Source organism: Denticeps clupeoides, chromosome 12, assembly GCF_900700375.1.
Source record: "Denticeps clupeoides chromosome 12, fDenClu1.1, whole genome shotgun sequence".
NCBI classification, from domain to species: Eukaryota; Metazoa; Chordata; class Actinopteri; order Clupeiformes; family Denticipitidae; genus Denticeps; species Denticeps clupeoides.
In genome coordinates, this window is record NC_041718.1 from 15,535,863 (window position 1) to 15,554,967 (window position 19,105).

At 40.7% G+C, this 19,105-nt stretch overlaps 1 protein-coding gene across 17 annotated transcripts in view; it reads left to right on the forward strand.

Annotated features, from left to right (window-relative positions):
- atp2b2 (ATPase plasma membrane Ca2+ transporting 2) overlaps nucleotides 1–19,105 on the forward strand; it is a 101,806-nt gene that overhangs the window by 76,456 nt on the left and 6,245 nt on the right. For 7 of the 17 annotated variants that reach the window (XM_028999460.1, XM_028999473.1, XM_028999472.1 and 4 more), the window contains 18 exons: nucleotides 149–274; nucleotides 599–631; nucleotides 1,520–1,609; nucleotides 3,750–3,791; nucleotides 4,750–4,914; nucleotides 5,278–5,492; nucleotides 5,824–6,066; nucleotides 11,173–11,414; nucleotides 11,508–11,742; nucleotides 14,524–14,703; nucleotides 14,932–15,019; nucleotides 15,350–15,456; nucleotides 16,070–16,261; nucleotides 16,862–17,075; nucleotides 17,252–17,463; nucleotides 17,621–17,728; nucleotides 17,862–18,044; nucleotides 18,650–18,736. In XM_028999460.1, coding sequence (XP_028855293.1) covers nucleotides 149–274; nucleotides 599–631; nucleotides 1,520–1,609; nucleotides 3,750–3,791; nucleotides 4,750–4,914; nucleotides 5,278–5,492; nucleotides 5,824–6,066; nucleotides 11,173–11,414; nucleotides 11,508–11,742; nucleotides 14,524–14,703; nucleotides 14,932–15,019; nucleotides 15,350–15,456; nucleotides 16,070–16,261; nucleotides 16,862–17,075; nucleotides 17,252–17,463; nucleotides 17,621–17,728; nucleotides 17,862–18,044; nucleotides 18,650–18,736 — 2,762 coding nt within the window. Of the gene's footprint in view, nucleotides 1–148; nucleotides 275–598; nucleotides 632–1,519; nucleotides 1,610–3,749; nucleotides 3,792–4,749; nucleotides 4,915–5,277; nucleotides 5,493–5,823; nucleotides 6,067–11,172; nucleotides 11,415–11,507; nucleotides 11,743–14,523; nucleotides 14,704–14,931; nucleotides 15,020–15,349; nucleotides 15,457–16,069; nucleotides 16,262–16,861; nucleotides 17,076–17,251; nucleotides 17,464–17,620; nucleotides 17,729–17,861; nucleotides 18,045–18,649; nucleotides 18,822–19,105 lie in introns of all 17 variants that reach the window. The other 10 variants (XM_028999467.1, XM_028999468.1, XM_028999469.1 and 7 more) reach the window with 8 other exon arrangements.

Sequence of the window (19,105 nt, forward strand, 5' to 3'; positions counted from 1 at the left end):
CATCTTTGCTCAGATTTCAGTCTTGTAGTTGATTTGGTCAAGTAATTCTTTTTAGTCAATATAATAATGCAGACCCATGACTGTAGCCACCTTGACTAACTTTGTCTAATGGCTGCCATAACCCTGCACCTCTTCCTCATCTCAATAGGGACTCACGTGATGGAGGGATCAGGACGAATGGTGGTCACTGCTGTCGGGGTGAACTCTCAATCTGGCATCATATTCACCCTGCTGGGTGCTGGTGGAGAAGAGGAAGAGAAAAAAGAAAAGAAAGGTACAGAAGCGTATCCTTGAGTGCAGAAGCACTGGCTTCTTCAGGGCTTCTGTGTGAGCCTAGCTAAATCTAAATCACCGGACACACACAGTGAAAGTAAACAATGGTCAATGTCTGTCAAGAAAAAAGAAAGTGCTGGATGAAGGGAGAATTAAAATAGAATACTGAGTTGTAATTAAGGGCATCTATCGATGAAAATCTGACCTTGGGGTCGTATTCAGCATCTGAAAAAGTATCCTAGAATCAGAAGATTCTGGTGTGTCAGCGAATCAGGTCACACGACGTGACCATTTACTGTCTGTTGTTCTGCAAACTACCATGCAGGTGTGGGAGTGCAAGATGGCCAGAACATGGCAGGTACAGTACATCGCTCTGTCCCCAAAGTCCCACTGTACCCTGGGAACTTCCACCCGCCCAATCACAACTTAACCCACCGTGACCCTGTGATCACCCTCTTCCCAGCCCGTGCCGCTTTCCCCCTCCCTCCAATCAGTGATTAGCCACTTAAAAAGAGGAGCTCACCTACTGCATCTTTTTAAGTATGGAAAAGTAGCGACGCATTCTATCCATACCCTTGCATTTAAATTGCTGATCAATGGTCCGAGCAGCAAATCCTGCTGTCCTACAGATCAACTTTCTCAAAAGGCCCACTCTCTGAATCAACTTGTGTTTGGCTATTCTGTAGTGTCTGAAGCTTACAGCTTGTAGATGAACATTTCTGAATATATGTCTACATTTGACCTGTCTGTTTAGAACACTGTATTCTTCTGAAGGGCGTATATCTGCATCAGTCAAGGATCTGATGACATGATAACACCGCAGCATGATCAGTCTAAGATTCCCCCGTAAAAATGATTCAAAATTCTCGATGTTTTGAAGATCTCCTGTTACTGGGGTGATTAGTAATCATGTCCTTTCTCCTCATTTATTATTCATGTCACACAGTTTATTAGATGTTCAAAGTCAGAATTTAGTTTCTTTTATGCAATGGTATGACATAGGCTAGAGGTAGCAAACATGCTGATTGTTGAGCCATTGATCATTGTGATGTATTGTGTCTTCTGTTCATTTTGAGTTATGTGTTTTTGCCAGTACTGTGTTATTATATGTGACTGTACTTTATGTTGCATTTTGAATGTTTAGTGTCATTCCTCAAGTCATTAAACTTGAGAAAACAGAGGGGAAAAATTATAATGCCATTTCTATTCACTGTTATCCTTTTTTATGCCCATTATGGTTTGCTAGACTCCCATCCTTCCTCCCACCCCATCGCAACTATTGCCACCGATGGTGCTGCAGGTGCAAATGCCACTGGTAATGCCAGCCTAGTCAATGGTAGGTTGAGAAGACCTCCGTTGTTCTCTCTCCATGGGTCCTCTGCCTCCCTCAGCTGTCTTGACTTCCCTCTCTGCTAACTGTGCCCTCCTCAAAATGCATGTCACCCTAAAGGTGTGAATATTCTTTCCTTCCCTCGCCTTATTTCGTCTTTATTTCTCATCCTCCTCCCTTTTAATAGCCTTAATCCTATAGATTGGAATGCCACAATAAGCCACAAATCATTCAGTCTACACGAAAGGTGAAATTTTGCCGGGGTCTTTACTGATGGGGTCGGTTTGTGATATACAAATACAATTCAATTTAAATTATTGGCTTTTGTATATGGTATCTGAATTGTTTTCCTTTTTACCTTTTCCCTCATACAGTGTAAACACCAGATCAGCATAGGTACCTGGAGGACATGGGTTGGTTTGGGGGGGTTGGGGGGTTGATCTGACCCAATGAACCTCATATGAAATGGTGTGGTTACTGTGTTCATTAAATGTGACAGCTCAATGTTTGTGTCTTTCGAAACAAGGGGTAATGCTTTCTCGATATCAATATTAATATTAATGAATACTGTAGCAGTTCTTTTAGCATGCCTACTATATTTCGGGGTCTTAGCATGTGGATATATTTTCATGCTAACATATTTTTCTTTTCAAAAAGTAGGTTTGTCTTAGTTATTTTGCATTGCAAATCTCAGAGGGTGGATGTGCAGGCGCAGAATGAAAGTTGATTTCCTAGTTACACTTCAAGTATGAATACGATTGTTACGTCATAAGGGTATATTATGGTCTGGCATCTTCTGGATGGCATACAGAAGAATAATGCCCTGATTTACAATGCAAAATAAATCGGCGGCAAGTTTTTTTTTTATTTGTTCAGCACAGAGATGCAGGGTGTTTGTTCTGGGACAGTTGTCACCAATCCGCCGCTGTAAATCTATCTTCCTGCAGAGTTTGTTTCCGGCCTTGATCAGACGGATCAGGTGTGTTTGTTTAGAAATGAGTCCGGGCCCCACGGGAAAGAGGATCTTTGGGAGGGGAAGCCTGGTGACCCCCAGAGGTGGACATTTCAGGTCCTGAAAGTAAAGAGAGAAAAAAAAGCAATATCCAACCATTGGATTCAGTGCTCAACTTGTTTGGTATTTTACGTCCTGAACCTGAAACCTCTACCCTAAGGATGCTTTAGGTAGCACTGACATGTTATCAGAGTAAAATGTGATTATCATATCACATTTGCTTTTGATGTTAGGACAGGATGCATCAAGGGTCGAATGATACCATAAAGATGTGGCATTCAAGGTTTGAGTCACCAAATTGAGTTTTGAGCCGAGTTCAGTTGTCTCATTTGTTTAGAGGAAATAGAGTTTAGACCCATGCCTTTCCTGTTTTCTTCCTCGCCCTTTGTGATGTTGCATGCGCCTCCTTGTGTATGTGGTGACCTGCATGTCCTCTGTCGCTGTGTTCCTGTTTAATATGTGATTTCTGTGTGTGAACTCCCTGTGGAGTATGTGAATGGCTTTTCTCGTGTTGTTAGATATGTCAGGTTTTAGTATATCAGTACCAGTCTAGTATACACCAAATAACTGTTTACATGTAGATTTTGACCTTTATATTAACATATAGGCGTTTAGGCTCACTTTCTGCATCTGGTAAATTTAAGCAAAGATAGTAATAATAATAAAAATTCCTCACTTGATGAAGATCTTACATCTACAATATAGAGTACATAGTCAGCAGATAATTAAATGTTCATGAGGAATGAAGAGGGATTTTATATCCAAAGTGGATTTTTCTAATTTTAAGTTATCCATAATCTTTTCATCTCTCATAATTAAATAAAAAGTTAATGTAAATCCTGAGATGAGCGACTCCCACAGCCAGACTAGACTATGCCGTCACCCAAAATCACATTGTATTTCTCATTACAATGCTACATTGTGTTATGTATGTTATTGTGTTGGAAATGTTGAATAAACCTTCATTTTCTGTCTTCTTTTTATTTTTAATTTCACTGTAATGTCCATGTGACTGTCTGATGTCTTATTGTTGTCTGCTTTGGTTCCCTTTTTTATTTTTTTTATTTCATCATTTTTTTCCCTTTTCATTTTTTGTGTTTCTATTTTTTTCTGTCTTGTATGTCTCCATCATAGGTAAAATGCAGGATGGAAATACGGAGAACAACCAGACTAAAGGTAACCTCCTTTCACTTTGCCCTCCCCTTCTTCCTTGCCGCGGTTCAGGGCCTCTCTGGTTTCTTCTGGCTTCAGGTCTCACCGTTAAGCCTGATGTCTGTGTCCGCAGCATTGTGACTCTGTCTTCCACCTGTCTGTTGCTCCTAGCGAGCGCCAACATCCCTTGATTATCTGTGGTGTGCTCCCATCTCCAGCCCTGCGGGAGTGGGCGGAGCCTCTGACTGTTCGCCAGGTTTTTTGTGACCTTGAGATGATTTGTTATGTTGGACCACTGCTCTAAAGAGGAAATGTTATGATACGGGGTCAGGAGGAGAGTACATTTGTTGTAATGGTATAATTATATACCAACTGCAAATAAAGATGGTTCAACCCCTTAACATCACTATTCCATTTTGTAGTTGTTGCATTGGTTTAGTTGCATTAATAAAGTCGTAATTGAAAAATTGTTAAGAATAGTTCTGGTATTTTAAGGGGTTAAAAAAAAGAAGAATATATTACGTCTGTAATTTAGTGCAAGGTGTTTTTAAGAGGATGCAGCACAGATTGTCCACTTGATGAGAACGTGACTATGCAAGCCCTCACACATTTGGTCTCGAGGATTAATATGATATCTCTGGCTCCTGCTGAGAATTGTGGGGGACTCAGCCATGCACAGAGCCACTCTGCGCCAGGGCTCAGCGGTCGGCTGGGAAGATGATAGCCGTTTGAGGCCCAGCTTGCAGGGAGTTGGCTGCTTTGACTTCAGGTGTTGATACGCTAATGGCACTGAGCCTTGACGAGGGATACAAAACGGCGAGTGTCTCTCTGTCCACCCAGCCATATGCAAAACAATAGAATATGATCTCTCGGACGTTTCTGGAAATGATCCGATGCTCTGTCAAGCAATACCTCCCGACACTGAGTGGAAGCCACAGTGCATTGTTTGTGACAAAAATCTACCCTCTTCTCAACATTGCAGTGAAGAAGCAGGATGGTGCCGCTGCCATGGAGATGCAGCCACTGAAGAGCGCCGAAGGAGGTGAGAGTGATGAGAAGGAGAAGAAGAAGTCCAGTGGCTCCAAGAAAGAAAAGTCTGTGCTGCAGGGAAAGCTGACGAAGCTGGCTGTTCAGATTGGCAAAGCCGGTACTGTATCCAGGCCACCTTCACAATGCCGCACTCACCTTGTTGTGGTCCACACATTTAGTATCAAACAGTCAGGAACATGATCTACATTCCTGCTACACCAACACAACAATAAATGAGGCCAGTTTAAAGATAAGATAAGATGATCCTTTATTAGTCCTACAAGTGGGAAATTTACAATTAACCTGAACTACTTGTTAAAAGCCGATTTGTGATATTTTATGATATTTAATATATTGTGAATACCCAGAGTGATCAAATAGTCACCCAAAACATCCTCTGTAATTCATTTGAACAGTCAGGAAATTCACTGTATTTCTTTATATTTACTTTTTATTATCATCTCCCTGTTCATTTCTTCAGGCTTGGTGATGTCGGCAATCACGGTCATCATTCTGGTGCTATACTTTGCCATTGACAACTTTGTGCTTAAGAAGAGGCCGTGGTTGCCGGAGTGTACGCCCATCTACATTCAATATTTTGTCAAGTTCTTCATCATTGGTGTGACTGTGCTGGTGGTGGCTGTTCCTGAAGGCCTTCCTCTGGCTGTCACCATCTCTTTGGCCTACTCTGTCAAGGTACTGCACGCTCTGCTCACTTTGTGTGTTGACGATCACTGCCTTTCTGTTTTGTGCAGTTTGGATTTACTCTCTTTCTTAGCATGTTGAGTTCATAATGTTCAGTTATTGTAATGCACACTATAGCAGTGAATATAGTGAATATATAGTGTATTGTGAATTGCAGTAATAGCAATGTGATGATGTTAGCAGTACATTCCATGAAGTGCACACAAAACCATTAAATGAACCCTGAAACTGTCCATGCATCAGCACCATAGACATTAATGCACTATTATAAGGATTAAAGATAGTGTGTCTCCATCAATATAACTTGCATTTGCGTTGACAGAAAATGATGAAAGATAACAATTTGGTCCGTCACCTGGATGCCTGTGAAACCATGGGCAATGCCACAGCCATCTGCTCTGACAAAACCGGCACTCTTACCACCAACCGCATGACTGCGGTCCAGCTGTATGCCGGAGACGTCCACTTCAAAGACATCCCAGACCCCAGCTCCATAAATGCCAAAACTCTGGACATGCTGGTTAATGCCATATCCCTCAACAGCGCCTACACCACCAAAATCCTGGTAAGACTGTATCATTAGTTTCCATAAAAAAACTAGATTTACCTGCTCATTACCTGCTCATTTGTTAAATCCTGGCTAGATCTTAGATCAACATTAATCAAGATTAATCAAGATTCAATAATTTCACTAGATTATTTACTAATCAACAGATCCAGTTGTTACTATATTAACAGATTACTTGCTCATGATTGGATAATCACTAGACCTTTAATTATTACTTGATCACTAGACTATTTGCTCATTTCTAGATCATTAAAAGCTAGTAGATCACCAGATCATAAATCGATCTTTAGTGAAGTAATTGTTTTGTAATTGTGATACACAGCGTAGCACATGGTGCACACAATTAATTGTGTCCTCCGAATTTGAACTCTCACGTTTTGATCAGCTATGAAAGGTGGTTGGTGGTTCGATGGCTAAAGCCGCAAGTCAGAGTCAGCTTCCTTAGCGGCTAGGCCATCACTGCCTCCCGCAGGGCCACCACTTCCACCATTGCTAGATGCTTAGAGCACCATATGACCAAATAATCAATATATCAGTAGATAGCATGAAGTCACCAGTATGCTAACTCAGTACTGGATGCTACTAGATTATCAGAAGTCTAGTTAATTAGATGAGATTATTAGACTAGTTTCTTTCCAAACTAGACTGCTGGGTTAATTGTTTCAACCTGCACTACAGTAAATACATGTTCAGCCATAACTGGAGACATCTTAATTCCGGCTTAATAAAGAAGACCTCTTTAAAACACCTCAGGGTATGTGGACACCAGTGGCAGAAATGAAAGCACTAATTTGGACTACCATCCCTTGATATATTTTAAATTAAATGATACATTAATTAAACACCTTTCTTTCAGAGAAGCACATTATAAAATCAAATGTATGTATTCTAAATTAGAAAAGGCCCCAAAGCATGACATTTTTAAAATAGTAACCTAGGTCCTACGAATAAGACACTTCACAGCTTGGGATGTGTCCTACATTTGGTCATGCCTTCCAAAGAAATTGTACTAATTAGAACGATTATTTCCTCACCATCTGCTTGGAGTTTTGGCCTGGCACATCTCCTCACGTGAAGCGGTCGTTTCTGTTTTTGTAGCTAGAGTAGCACGGACAGCCTGTGGGTGCTGAGCCAAGTGCCTTATGGGAAATGGGGGTCTTTCATATGCAATTCAAGAGAAAAACTGTATATGTATCTATTGAAAAATTAAAATAAAAGACATAAATGAAATGAGTGTGGAAAGAGGTATAAATGTGCAGATTACACATAAGACACTGAGCTCAATTTGTAGTGTAAAATGTAAAAAAACGATACAAGTGGGACAACAGTGGGAGGTACAAAGTGACTGAGTGATCTAATTATTGATCACATCAGACTTTAGTTGAGGGACCAAGATGTAGACAGACAATAATCTTCCAGAGAACTCTCTGAAGCTCATGACCATGAAATCATGATTCTTACACTCTTTGCTAACCACAGAGAGATCTTCTAATCTATGTATGTGATGAAATATTCATGTTAATGGATTGGGAAATTACACCTGATATTGGTCTTTTGTCATTTTGCTTGACGCTACTCTGCAGTTCCCACTGCAATATTGGGAGTTTCTTAGCTGTGAAGGGATCCTTGTGTATCTGCCTGTGCCCATGAAGTATCCTTAGCACTGTCCTGAAATGCAATACACGGAAAAGAGTGACTCCAGGAACTGTGCGAACAAAGCTTCCTCTGAATGTGTCACATACACTGTTCTCCATAAATGCTTTAGAGAAGGTTAGACTAACGTTCTGCACAGATGGCCGGGTTACTGATGGGTGGGCATCACTGAAGTCACAGTGGAGATGAATGGCTCAGCATCAGGGCTAGAAATTGAGTATTTCTTTTTATTTTTTAGAAAACCAAATTATATTAGCTGTTAGTCAATAATAATATTAGCATTTTAGTCAATAATAATTATTAGCATAAAACAATCATAGTAATATATAATTTTAAACTCAAATGAACAGTTTGAGCTGCTTGACCAGCTCAAGATATGTTCTCAAACCGTTTACACTCTCAACTTCTCACTTTACACTACACTTCTCAAACTCAAACCGTATGGAGTGGTAGTAGCCTAGGGGTAACACACTCACCTATGAACCAGAAGACCCGGGTTCAAGTCCCGCTTACTACCATTGTGTCCCTGAGCAATACACTTAACCCTAAGTTGCTCCAGGGGGGACTGTCCCTGTAACTACCGATTGTAAGTCGCTCTGGATAAGGGCGTCTGATAAATGCTGTAAATGTAAATATTTACCTGGTTATACCAGAACATTACACTATTTCAGCTGATAGCCTCCATAAGAGCAATTCTACAGTGTACAATTCTATGATGGAAAAGACATCATATGGATGTGAAGGCAGTGACCTTTTTTATTTGACAATCCTGTGTGCTTCTGGACAATGCAACTGAATGTTGTTCTTTATACTGCTTGATGGAATCAAACTCCTAGATGTGTTCACTCACATACTTGGCCAATAAACGTGATTTTGATTCTGATGGAAGTCCCTTCATTCTGTCATTCTGGAGAAAAGTAAAGCATTTCAGCCATAACACCATGTCAGGTCAACAGACATTCTGTGACGTTGTTGTTGTTTGTTGCTGTGGTGTCATCTTCAGTGTGGAAAGGTAATGTATCCCGCCGGCCCCCGGAAATCTATTCTATATTGATGAGCACAGAATCATCTTGGGCGGGCGAGCTCAGTAATCGGGCTGTTGTCCCTGTGTGCAGTCTGATGGTCTGCTAGCATTCTCTTGACAAGCCATAGGTTTCCATTGATGTTAAACCTTTCAATTGGACAGCTCACCTCTTGTCCCAAAAAGTGAGATCTGTCAGCCATCTCGCTTTAATGAGCTGAAATCAAAGTGGTAAAATGAAAACGACCTTAACGGGGACGCAGGGGGAAGCTGGACGACACTGCGGTGCCAGGAATGCTGGGAGTGGGAGCCTGTGGTGAGGGAGGGGGTGCTGATGGTGGGAGTGGCAGAGCTGCTTGTGTGAAAGCGCTCTCTAAAGAGGAAGTGGCGCTGCCAGATCTCTCTGTGCCATATGCCGAGGATCGCAGTGGCACCCACTGACCAGGGAGAGGACAGCTGTTCTTATGCACTACCTGTGCCAACTCCTCTCCCAGGGCACAAGAATGCAACGTCAAACAGGACCTTGGTTAGGTCCTCCGAAAAATTAGCCCATGCAACTCATGTCCCATGATAAGAAAATGTGATGATAAAGAACCAGGGCAGGCCAACATGCTGGTTCATTGGTAAACTAGTACAGAGATATATGTACCTGCAGATTTTGGAACATAAGAATTTAATTGTAAACCTTTAAAGATATGTATCATATTGATGCCGATATTCATCATGTGGTTAAACACAACTATTTAAAAAATCTTACTGTTTATAATAATTATTTATTCGTTTTTTTCAAAACCTTAGTTGTGATTAATATACAATGTGTGTGAATTAATTGTGGAGTGAAAGACACATTTGCGTATGTCAAAATGCTCTGCCTGTGTGTCATAATCTGTTGTTTGAGAAAAAAAAGTTATAGTTTTATTATTCAGGAGACATTTATGAGATTTGTGAAAGTTTTTTAGGCTTCTGTCAAATCCTGGCTCCATTCAGTGCATATTTGAAGATTACTTAAATGCAAGCAACCCAAAAATATTACATAAATATGCATGGCAAGGGTCCACAGAAGTGTTCTTATTCATATGATATTAATTTAATTTTAGAGTCTGTTTTCAGAGGACAAACTACTGTGTCAGGATGCAGAGAAATGAATTCAACTAGACAAAAGGTCTCAGAAGGGAGGCCACTTGTTTCTGGTCCTGATGATTTGTCTGATGTACTCTTAACAAATCACCGTGGAAACTGTCTTTTATCTGGCTTAATCATCTGCTCATGCTCTTTCCACCGACTCGCCAGCAGACCTTAGACACATTCTTGGTTTGTGCATGTTCTCACTGGGAACATATCTCTTCCCTCTGGAACATTTCTGCCAGTTATCAGATTTGTTGATTTTTGCTTTCAAGATTTCCAGTGCCGCTGCTATCTGTACACCTAGTTCTTAGGATGGAGAAAGATGCAGTATCAGCTAAAATACCATTACTCTGCAAGTTCCTCCCAGCTTGAGAGACATATTTGTTGTTGTGATTCTAAATCCCTCTGCTCCTCATCAGCAAATACGAGAGATTATATGACACCTTGCCTCATGTTGTTGCACCTTTAAGTAAATTACCCTTTTCTACAGTTTGATATGCAAACATGGCTGACAATGCATGGCTGTCATACTGAAGGTCACCGTTTGATCCTTGCCAGTGTAGTGTGACATAAAAGCCAGGAAGAAATGTGATTGCAGGGACCACAAAATAATGATCATCCCAGTCAATTTCCTTTGGACTGCTAAAATGAAATTGAGTCAAAAATGTCATGCACAGTGTGGGATTGTGTGGGATTAGTTTTTCTCATTTCATATGACATTTAAGGTCCACATAATTTGCCATATTGCAAACATCAGTGTATTAATACAATGCATTGACTTTAAAATTCTAATGATTTGTGAATCAAGCATCACGTGTATTAACTTTCATTTGTATATGCAACATAACCAGGGTTAATTTTAAACTGTGTAAATCACAAGAGCTTCCATACATAAAAGTGGGAAGTAGCGGGGGGAAGTGGAGAGTGAGTGAGAAAATCTTAGAGGGTGAAATACATCCAGCCATTGAGCACATAAGTCATCTCCTTGTCACTTTGCCTAACAGCACTTTGCCTATGATTTCCATGGCAACAAAAATTTTCAGTCCACTGTAAAGCTCTTCATATCTCTAGTAATATACACACTGGCATCATTATGCTGGGACAGAGACTCCTTGAAAGTACAACCAGTTCAGGTCTTAAAAAATATCATCATATCAGTAACTTTGTTGTGTTATTTTCATATTATGCCAGCCTAATCCATATGTCAGAAGATTTCTATGAACAGCACATGCTTTGGTCCCAGTGCTGTTCCATGTGGAACCCCGAATGAGATGCAGATTTTCACGAATCTATTTTTCCCATAGCCTCCAGACAAGGATGGAGGTCTTCCGAAACAGGTGGGCAACAAAACCGAGTGTGGTCTACTGGGGTTAGTCCTGGATCTCAAGAGAGACTACCAGCCCATTCGCAACCAGATTCCAGAAGAGAAGCTGTACAAGGTCTACACATTCAATTCTGTAAGGAAATCTATGAGCACAGTCATCAAGCTTCCAGATGGCAACTTCCGCATGTACAGCAAGGGAGCATCTGAGATTATACTGAAGAAGTGAGTGATACAAATGACTGCTTTTTTACATTTTTGTTTTTAGAAATTTACAATATTAAACTGTTCTGACAATATGTACTAATTGCAATGCAGGTGTTCAAATATCCTGAATGGGGCTGGGGAGGCTAGAGTGTTTAGGCCACGGGACAGGGATGAAATGGTGAAGAAAGTGATTGAACCCATGGCTTGTGATGGATTGAGAACAATCTGTGTGGGATTCCGAGACTTCTCTGGCAACCCTGAACCAAACTGGGATGATGAAAACAATATTCTGACTGACCTGACGGCAATATGTGTGGTTGGCATTGAAGACCCAGTTAGACCCGAGGTAAGGAAGAATTTTGTACACATTTTCTCATTTATGGGTCTTCCATTTTTTACTTTATATAACAAAACTTAATACACAAAATTATGAAATGACACACATGAGGTTATGTAATAAACAAAAAAAATGCAAAAGTTGAACATCTGAGTCTCTCCAAATCAGGAAGCTTTTGCTGTGATTGCAGCATTTAACAGTTTTGGCTCCACTTTAACAACAGGGATGGTTTCCAGCAGTCCTGAAGGTTTATGCTGAACACTTTTTTATTATTCAATCATGTTAATGAGCATCTCATGAAGCAGCTTTTGATGACAATAGTGAACAACGCAGCCATATTAGTCTCCATAAAGGCCACAGAGTATGTGTGTCCAAACCTTTGGCTGATAGGCTGATAATAATTGTATTAATTCCGTTATTGTATCTGACATTTTGTTCATGATGTAAATGTATATGTAAGGTGTTCTCTTATACTTATATAGACAAATATGTTATGCTTTAATTTCCTTGCATCCTATTATGGAATGCAGATGCTCATATAAATGACAAAAATATATTTTCATTTAACTGAAAACATCCATGTATACTTATATATGTTACTTATAATATAATATTATAATGTAATATTTCCTACAATTATACAATTACATAATTATCATGAATTAAATTTGCCCACATATGAGTTTATGTTAAAAAAAGTCCAGATAATGCAAATTGTTGTTACATATATATAATAATGGTTATTCTTTCCAGATATTGGTGTTAAAATGATTTACGTAAGGTGTGAAATGCATTGTTCTCCTGGAACCCACTGATCAGAACTTCTTATCCATGCATGATACATTAGATGAACGGAAGATGGACTTTGAACTCTTATGTGCCAGAACAGCGTGAGTCAGCATAGGGTTAGATTCACCTCCCTCCTCTAGATAATAGACCCAGGTGAAATGGGAGCAGCTGGAAACAAATACGTTTGTGTGAGTTTGGTGTCTAAAGTTACCAAGTCACCTTCCTCTGCCACGCTCCATTATTGATGTATCCGTTTGTGGCTTGTGTCCAGTGAGTTAAGTGGAGGTTGACAGCCGTTACGATTAACAAATTCTAAGAAATGCTGTGATGTCTGTCCGAGTAGATAGCATCAATGTCTAGCCAAAGTGTCTGGCATCTGTCTGATTGTTTTAAGTGTTTAAGGACAGGATGGCATGGCTAGTGTAATCAATAACATGCATCCCCCTTATATGTTACTGGCATGTCAGAACAACTTCAGATCAACTTTTTTTGTATTTTAACAATATTTATTGTATTTTATAATGTACTTTATATAAGGGTTGAGTAGCTGTGGCTGTGGTGAACAGATTTATTATGTGTGTTTTGAAGGTGTCGATGTTATCTGATCTTCTTATGGACAGTGAATTCAGTGGGCAGGGTCTGATTGTAGAATTATGGATTATGGCCATAATTTTCTCTGTTAAACACTAGAATAATCATGCTATTTAGGAGATGCCAACTTGCAAAAGCCGTTGAATTAGGATATTGTTACTGTACTCAGTACTAGCCTGTATCAAGGTGGGCCTCAGAGTAGGACATTTGTGAGTTTCTGTACTGTGGAATTTTACCAGAAATAGACTGAAGTGGCCTGTTGTTTGTAGTCAAGGGCAGTTTTTTCAAGCAGTCCAGCTGGCTGTCCTGTATTATTATTTCAGATTGATTGTGCTAACTCAGTTTGTTATGTTATGTTAATTATTGTGTTTAACAGACCATCATACATTATGTAATTTTACTTCAAAGCAATAAATAGCACCCAATAAGTATACGTGCAACAGGGGAAACATCTAGTCATTGGTAGCTTTTAGTCTGTTGTGTTTCAACAGGAAATAGGGCTTTCTATTTAGACAGTCTTTATGGATCACATACTAATTTTTTTTCTGCGACCAGATCAAGACACAATAGATGAACAGAAATAATAACCATTTACAGACATGCAGTCGGCAGTAGCAAATGAGGATTAGTCAGATGAATCACTGCACAAAGAAAAATAAAACAGAATAGAGTGGGATAGAATAGAATAGATGCTCTGTAGACTGGAAAAAATGTGCCATAGTAAATTCCACTCTGCATATATTGATTGATGGTTTGAGATGTTTGAATAGGATTTGAATATGGGTTTGTTAATATACTCATCTGCATGTACAATACTTCCCTCCAGGCATTTTTTATGTTCATGATTTCATAAAGCGTTGCAGAAAGAATGCAGAGAACAGAATTACAGGATCATCATCCTAAAGATGATCTATAAAAGAGTGTTGCTTCTAGAAAGACCAGACCATTTTGTAGTTATTGCAAATGAACACTGTTCTAATATCAGTGAGATTGTTCAATAAGGATAAAATGTGGTATGAATTTGATGTGTCACATGACCCTCTTCCTATTGAAAAAACTAAAGATCCAAGATGACCAACTTCAAAATGGCCACTATGGTCACCACCCATCTTGAAAAGTTTACCCCCTCACATATACTAATGTGCCACAAACAGGATGTTAATATCACCAACCATTCCCATTTTATTAAGGTGTATCCATATAAATGGCCCACCCTCTAGAATAAATAATATGTCATATGTATACATTTAACAATATTCTGTTAATATCTTTTAGAATATTATTTGGGGCATTGATTTGAAATCCTTGTGAAATTCTTTCTAAAAACTATCAAAGAACAGGCTTATGAGATGTAGGGTCCCACAAAGATATAATTTTTTTATAGTGTCAGGTTTGTCTCTCTTTTCCCAGGTGCCTGATGCCATTCGGAAGTGCCAGCGTGCTGGGATCACTGTGCGCATGGTTACCGGAGACAACATTAACACGGCACGGGCCATCGCCATCAAGTGCGGCATCATTCATCCTGGAGAGGACTTCCTGTGCATTGAGGGCAAGGAGTTCAACAGAAGGATCCGTAATGAGAAGGGAGAGGTACAGTAGCTGGTACCGCATTCAGGGATGCAGCGGGTGTATCACGTTTTAGTGCCTTGCTCAGGCTCTCTCTGCCATTATTCATGGCTGAAAACAAGTCCAAATGAATGTCTGCAGTCCTTTTCACTTGATAGTCAGGGAACAGATTTTTTTTGGTCAAAAAGATGGCAAGAGGACACTGTGTGACAGGGGGGCAGTCTGGTGAATGTGACTGTGTTTGTGCTGCAGGTGGAGCAGGAACGCATTGACAAAGTGTGGCCCAAACTGCGAGTGCTGGCCAGATCTTCCCCCACTGACAAACACACACTGGTCAAAGGTATGTGCCAGTCTTTCTGCTACTCAAGAAGAAAGTGAATTCTAAAGCTACTTCTAAATTCAGGTGGATTTCATATATGGACTTTCTGTTTCATTCACCCTGTAATGCATTAAATACACATCAAGCTGCGACAACCCATAATCACAGACAGCTGGAGTGGATCTTTTTCAGTTTTGATTGGTCAAAAAAATCTCCAAAATGTGGAGTCCTGTGGCGAGTACTTACCAAAAGAGTTCAGAGGAAGGACAGCTGGACAACAGGCTTTCTAATCTTGTGGCTGATCATGATTTTGGTGAAATACTATTTATATATTACTTAATGTATCGTTAGGTATTATTGACAGCACGTTGGTGGACCAGAGGCAGGTGGTAGCAGTGACAGGAGATGGAACCAACGATGGCCCTGCTCTGAAGAAGGCAGATGTGGGCTTCGCCATGGTGAGAGAGAAGATGGGTGTTCAGTCATTTCGAATGCTGTTACCTGGTTATCTTTACCACAGCGTGTCATCCAGTCTTTCGGAAGGGAAAACAGGCCATGAAGTTGTAATTTCATCCTTTCTCTGTGCCCTTCTTCATCACACGGCTGTGCAGATACACAGTGCCCTCATTTCTCAGCAAGCACCATGCTACCCCACACACACACACACACACACTCACACACGAAAAACAAAACTTGTCGCGTCCGCTGTAATCACAGAAGGGTTAGAGTGCCCCCTAGTGCCTTTAATTCAAATTTTCCTATGCAACCTTTGTCCTTTTTGTCCTTCTTGTCATCTTATCAGTGTCTCTGTTGCATTTTTACAAATTGTAGTAAAGATTAGTAATATTTCATTAAGAAACAATTTTTATGTGCTGCTCATAACATTTATCAGGTTCTATACTTAGCCCTGCTTTTTCATACTTGTACTGTCACGCTTGTTTCATCATATATTTCTTACATGTTTTCATAATTGATATCATATTTATGTTTATTACAGTATAACCTTCTGCTTCTGCGTGGCAGGACCTGGTCAGTGCCCTCAGACTGACATTTCCTCTTTGTCTTTGTCAGGGTATTGCAGGGACAGATGTGGCCAAGGAGGCCTCTGACATCATCTTGACAGACGACAACTTCTCCAGCATTGTGAAGGCAGTGATGTGGGGCCGTAACGTCTATGACAGCATCTCAAAGTTCCTGCAGTTCCAGCTGACCGTTAACGTGGTGGCTGTGATTGTGGCCTTCACTGGCGCTTGCATTACACAGGTTGGCGTGGTTTCTTTTTTATCCTCTGGCCATATGTCTATACTTTTTTCCTCGGAAGACTGCAGGTGCTTGGTTTCAGGCTAAGGTGTTACAGATAGACTTGTAAAAAGTAGGCTAGCTGGGAGTCAGATAATCAGGCCATTAGGATTGGGAGATAGAGTCAGTGGCCTTTTAAGCCCAGCGCTCCAGTTTATAAAAATATCCAGGTATAATACATTACCTAAAAAAAGAAGGGTCTGTCAAAATCAGTGCGTTTAGGTTATATTGTCCTTTTATCAGGCTAATTCATGTCAAATTATGTCTAACAATGTCTAATAACTAAATATCTAGGCTCTAAATAAATCTAAAATACTCAGGCTGACTTGCCATTGCCATTGTGTGGCATTGTCATTGTGTGCAATAATTTCCAAATTCTACATTGGTAAACGATCAGCTGAATCTAAACAAGCTGCTTCACTTCCCATTTTCAATTTTTACTCCAACACAATTAGAAGAAAATGAACTTGGTTTAAGTTCATTTGAAAAAACTTCGCCACCAGAATTGTGGGTGATTTAATCAGTCAGGCTGAATTTTCTTTTTGTCCATCCTTCCCTGCGCAGGACTCTCCTCTGAAGGCAGTGCAGATGCTGTGGGTGAACCTCATCATGGACACGTTCGCGTCTTTGGCCCTGGCCACAGAGCCACCTACGGAGTCACTGCTCATGAGGAAGCCGTACGGCAGGAACAAACCCCTCATCTCCAGCACCATGACTAAGAACATCTTGGGCCATGCCGTCTACCAGCTCATTCTTATCTTCTCCCTGCTGTTTGTGGGTATGTACTGCAACTCATCATATGTAGTGTAATATTAGAAAAATCTTTAGCATTATATGGTAAATTTATTTCATCTTAAATAAAATGATGCAGAGTAGTCTCAACGTAATCAGCAATTCTGGTATTAGTTTTTGATGACGGTTGTAAAATAACCAAATAACTATTGTTTGCCACAGGAGAGAAACTCTTTGACATTGACAGTGGTCGAAATGCCCCCCTGCACTCCCCTCCCTCTGAGCACTACACCATCATCTTCAACACATTCGTCTTGATGCAGCTCTTCAACGAGATCAACGCCCGCAAGATCCATGGCGAGAGGAATGTGTTTGAAGGCATCTACAGAAACCCCATCTTCTGTTCTATCATCATTGGCACTTTCGCCATCCAGGTAGTAAAAATCTACAACACGAGGTCAAAGGCATTTAACAGCTTTGACCTTCTAAGAAATATTTCAGCAATCAGGATTTTGATGGATTTTACCATCAAAACACAGTCTGCTTGCTGGCAGAAATTGTGGAGTGCTGAAAGGTGTGTGTTTCCCTTAGATTGTGATTGTGCAATTTGGAGGAAAGCCCTTCAGCTGCTCCCCGCTGAACCTGGATAAGTGGTTGTGGTGTGTGTTCATCGGGATGGGAGAACTAGTCTGGGGTCAGGTAATTCTGACGAGAACAATGGATCAACCGTATCATCAAAATAACGTTTTATGACTGCAACTAAAATAGTGTAAAGCTGCAGGTATTTGTAAAGATAATGATTGAGATTCCCCATCTGTCTGCCCTACACTAGGTGATCTCCACAATCCCAAACAGCAAGTTGAGGTTCCTGAAGGGAGCCGGCCAGCTGACCCAGAAGGACGAGGTGCCAGAGGAGGAGTTTAACGAGGACCAGGAGGAGATTGACCATGCAGAACGGGAGCTGCGGCGTGGTCAGATCCTCTGGTTCCGAGGCCTAAACCGAATCCAAACTCAGGTGAGATGCCTGGGTCCTGCAAGTTCTTTCTTTTCTGTGTTTGTAAGCTCTTTAATATTTTTTTAACATGTTAACGTTGTTTACCGAGTAATGCAATGGAGGTGTGGTTCTTTTTTTTAACTTAAGCAGCATGTTTTAGTCACGGAAATGGCATGCGCGTGTGGCTTTTATGGAACATGATAATTCACTGAGCTGAATGCATGGAAATGTTCTTGAGTCTGTGCATTTGTTGCAGTAGTCTTGTGCTTTGAGTGAAAGATCTACCGTAAACGGCATGTTTCTCAGGGGACTCTTCCCCCCCGGCGTGAAGTCCAAACTCGACAGACCTGCTGAAGATTCCAATTAAAGTTCCTTCGACGCTCCGGTTCAGCCCTTTTTTAAATCCACCAAATCCAAACATGGGTCGTTCACTAGCTGTCCCTACGTGTTCACATTCATGACAGAGCAGCCTTCTTCAGTCAACGTTGTTTTTCAGCGTAAATATGTCTCTCCCCTTGTTACTCTGCCACCCCCCACTCCTCCATTCTCATTTGTTCATTCTCTCAGACACACCTTCCACAACTGTACATGTCTGTACGTATGTATTTTTCTTCTCCCTGTTGCAGATCGAAGTAGTCAACACGTTCAAGAGCGGGACTTCCTTTCAGGGTGCCCTGAGGCGACAGTCCTCCACCACCAGCCAGAATCAAGATGTAACCAATGTTTCTAGTCCTAGTCACGTGTCCCTGTCCAATGCCCTTTCTTCTCCTACCAGCACTACTGCTGCTCCTGCTGGGCGTGAGTGAAATCTCTCTGTGCTTTGGTCAGAGATGCCCGCTGCCCTAAAAAAATGGCTGCTCTACATACGGAGCTTGTTTTCTGAAACCATTGAATTAGTATCGGCTTTAAGTTTTTCTTCTTTGAGCCAGTGCTATCATGCTTTTAGGACACTGAGCCCAGTTCAAGAATTACAGTGGCCAGGTCTCCTGAAGGCAGTAATTTTGTAGATCAACAATCTTACCACTTCCATGCTTTTGGTAAACTCGGCTCAGGACAGATTTTCGGAGCAGCAGCATCAATTG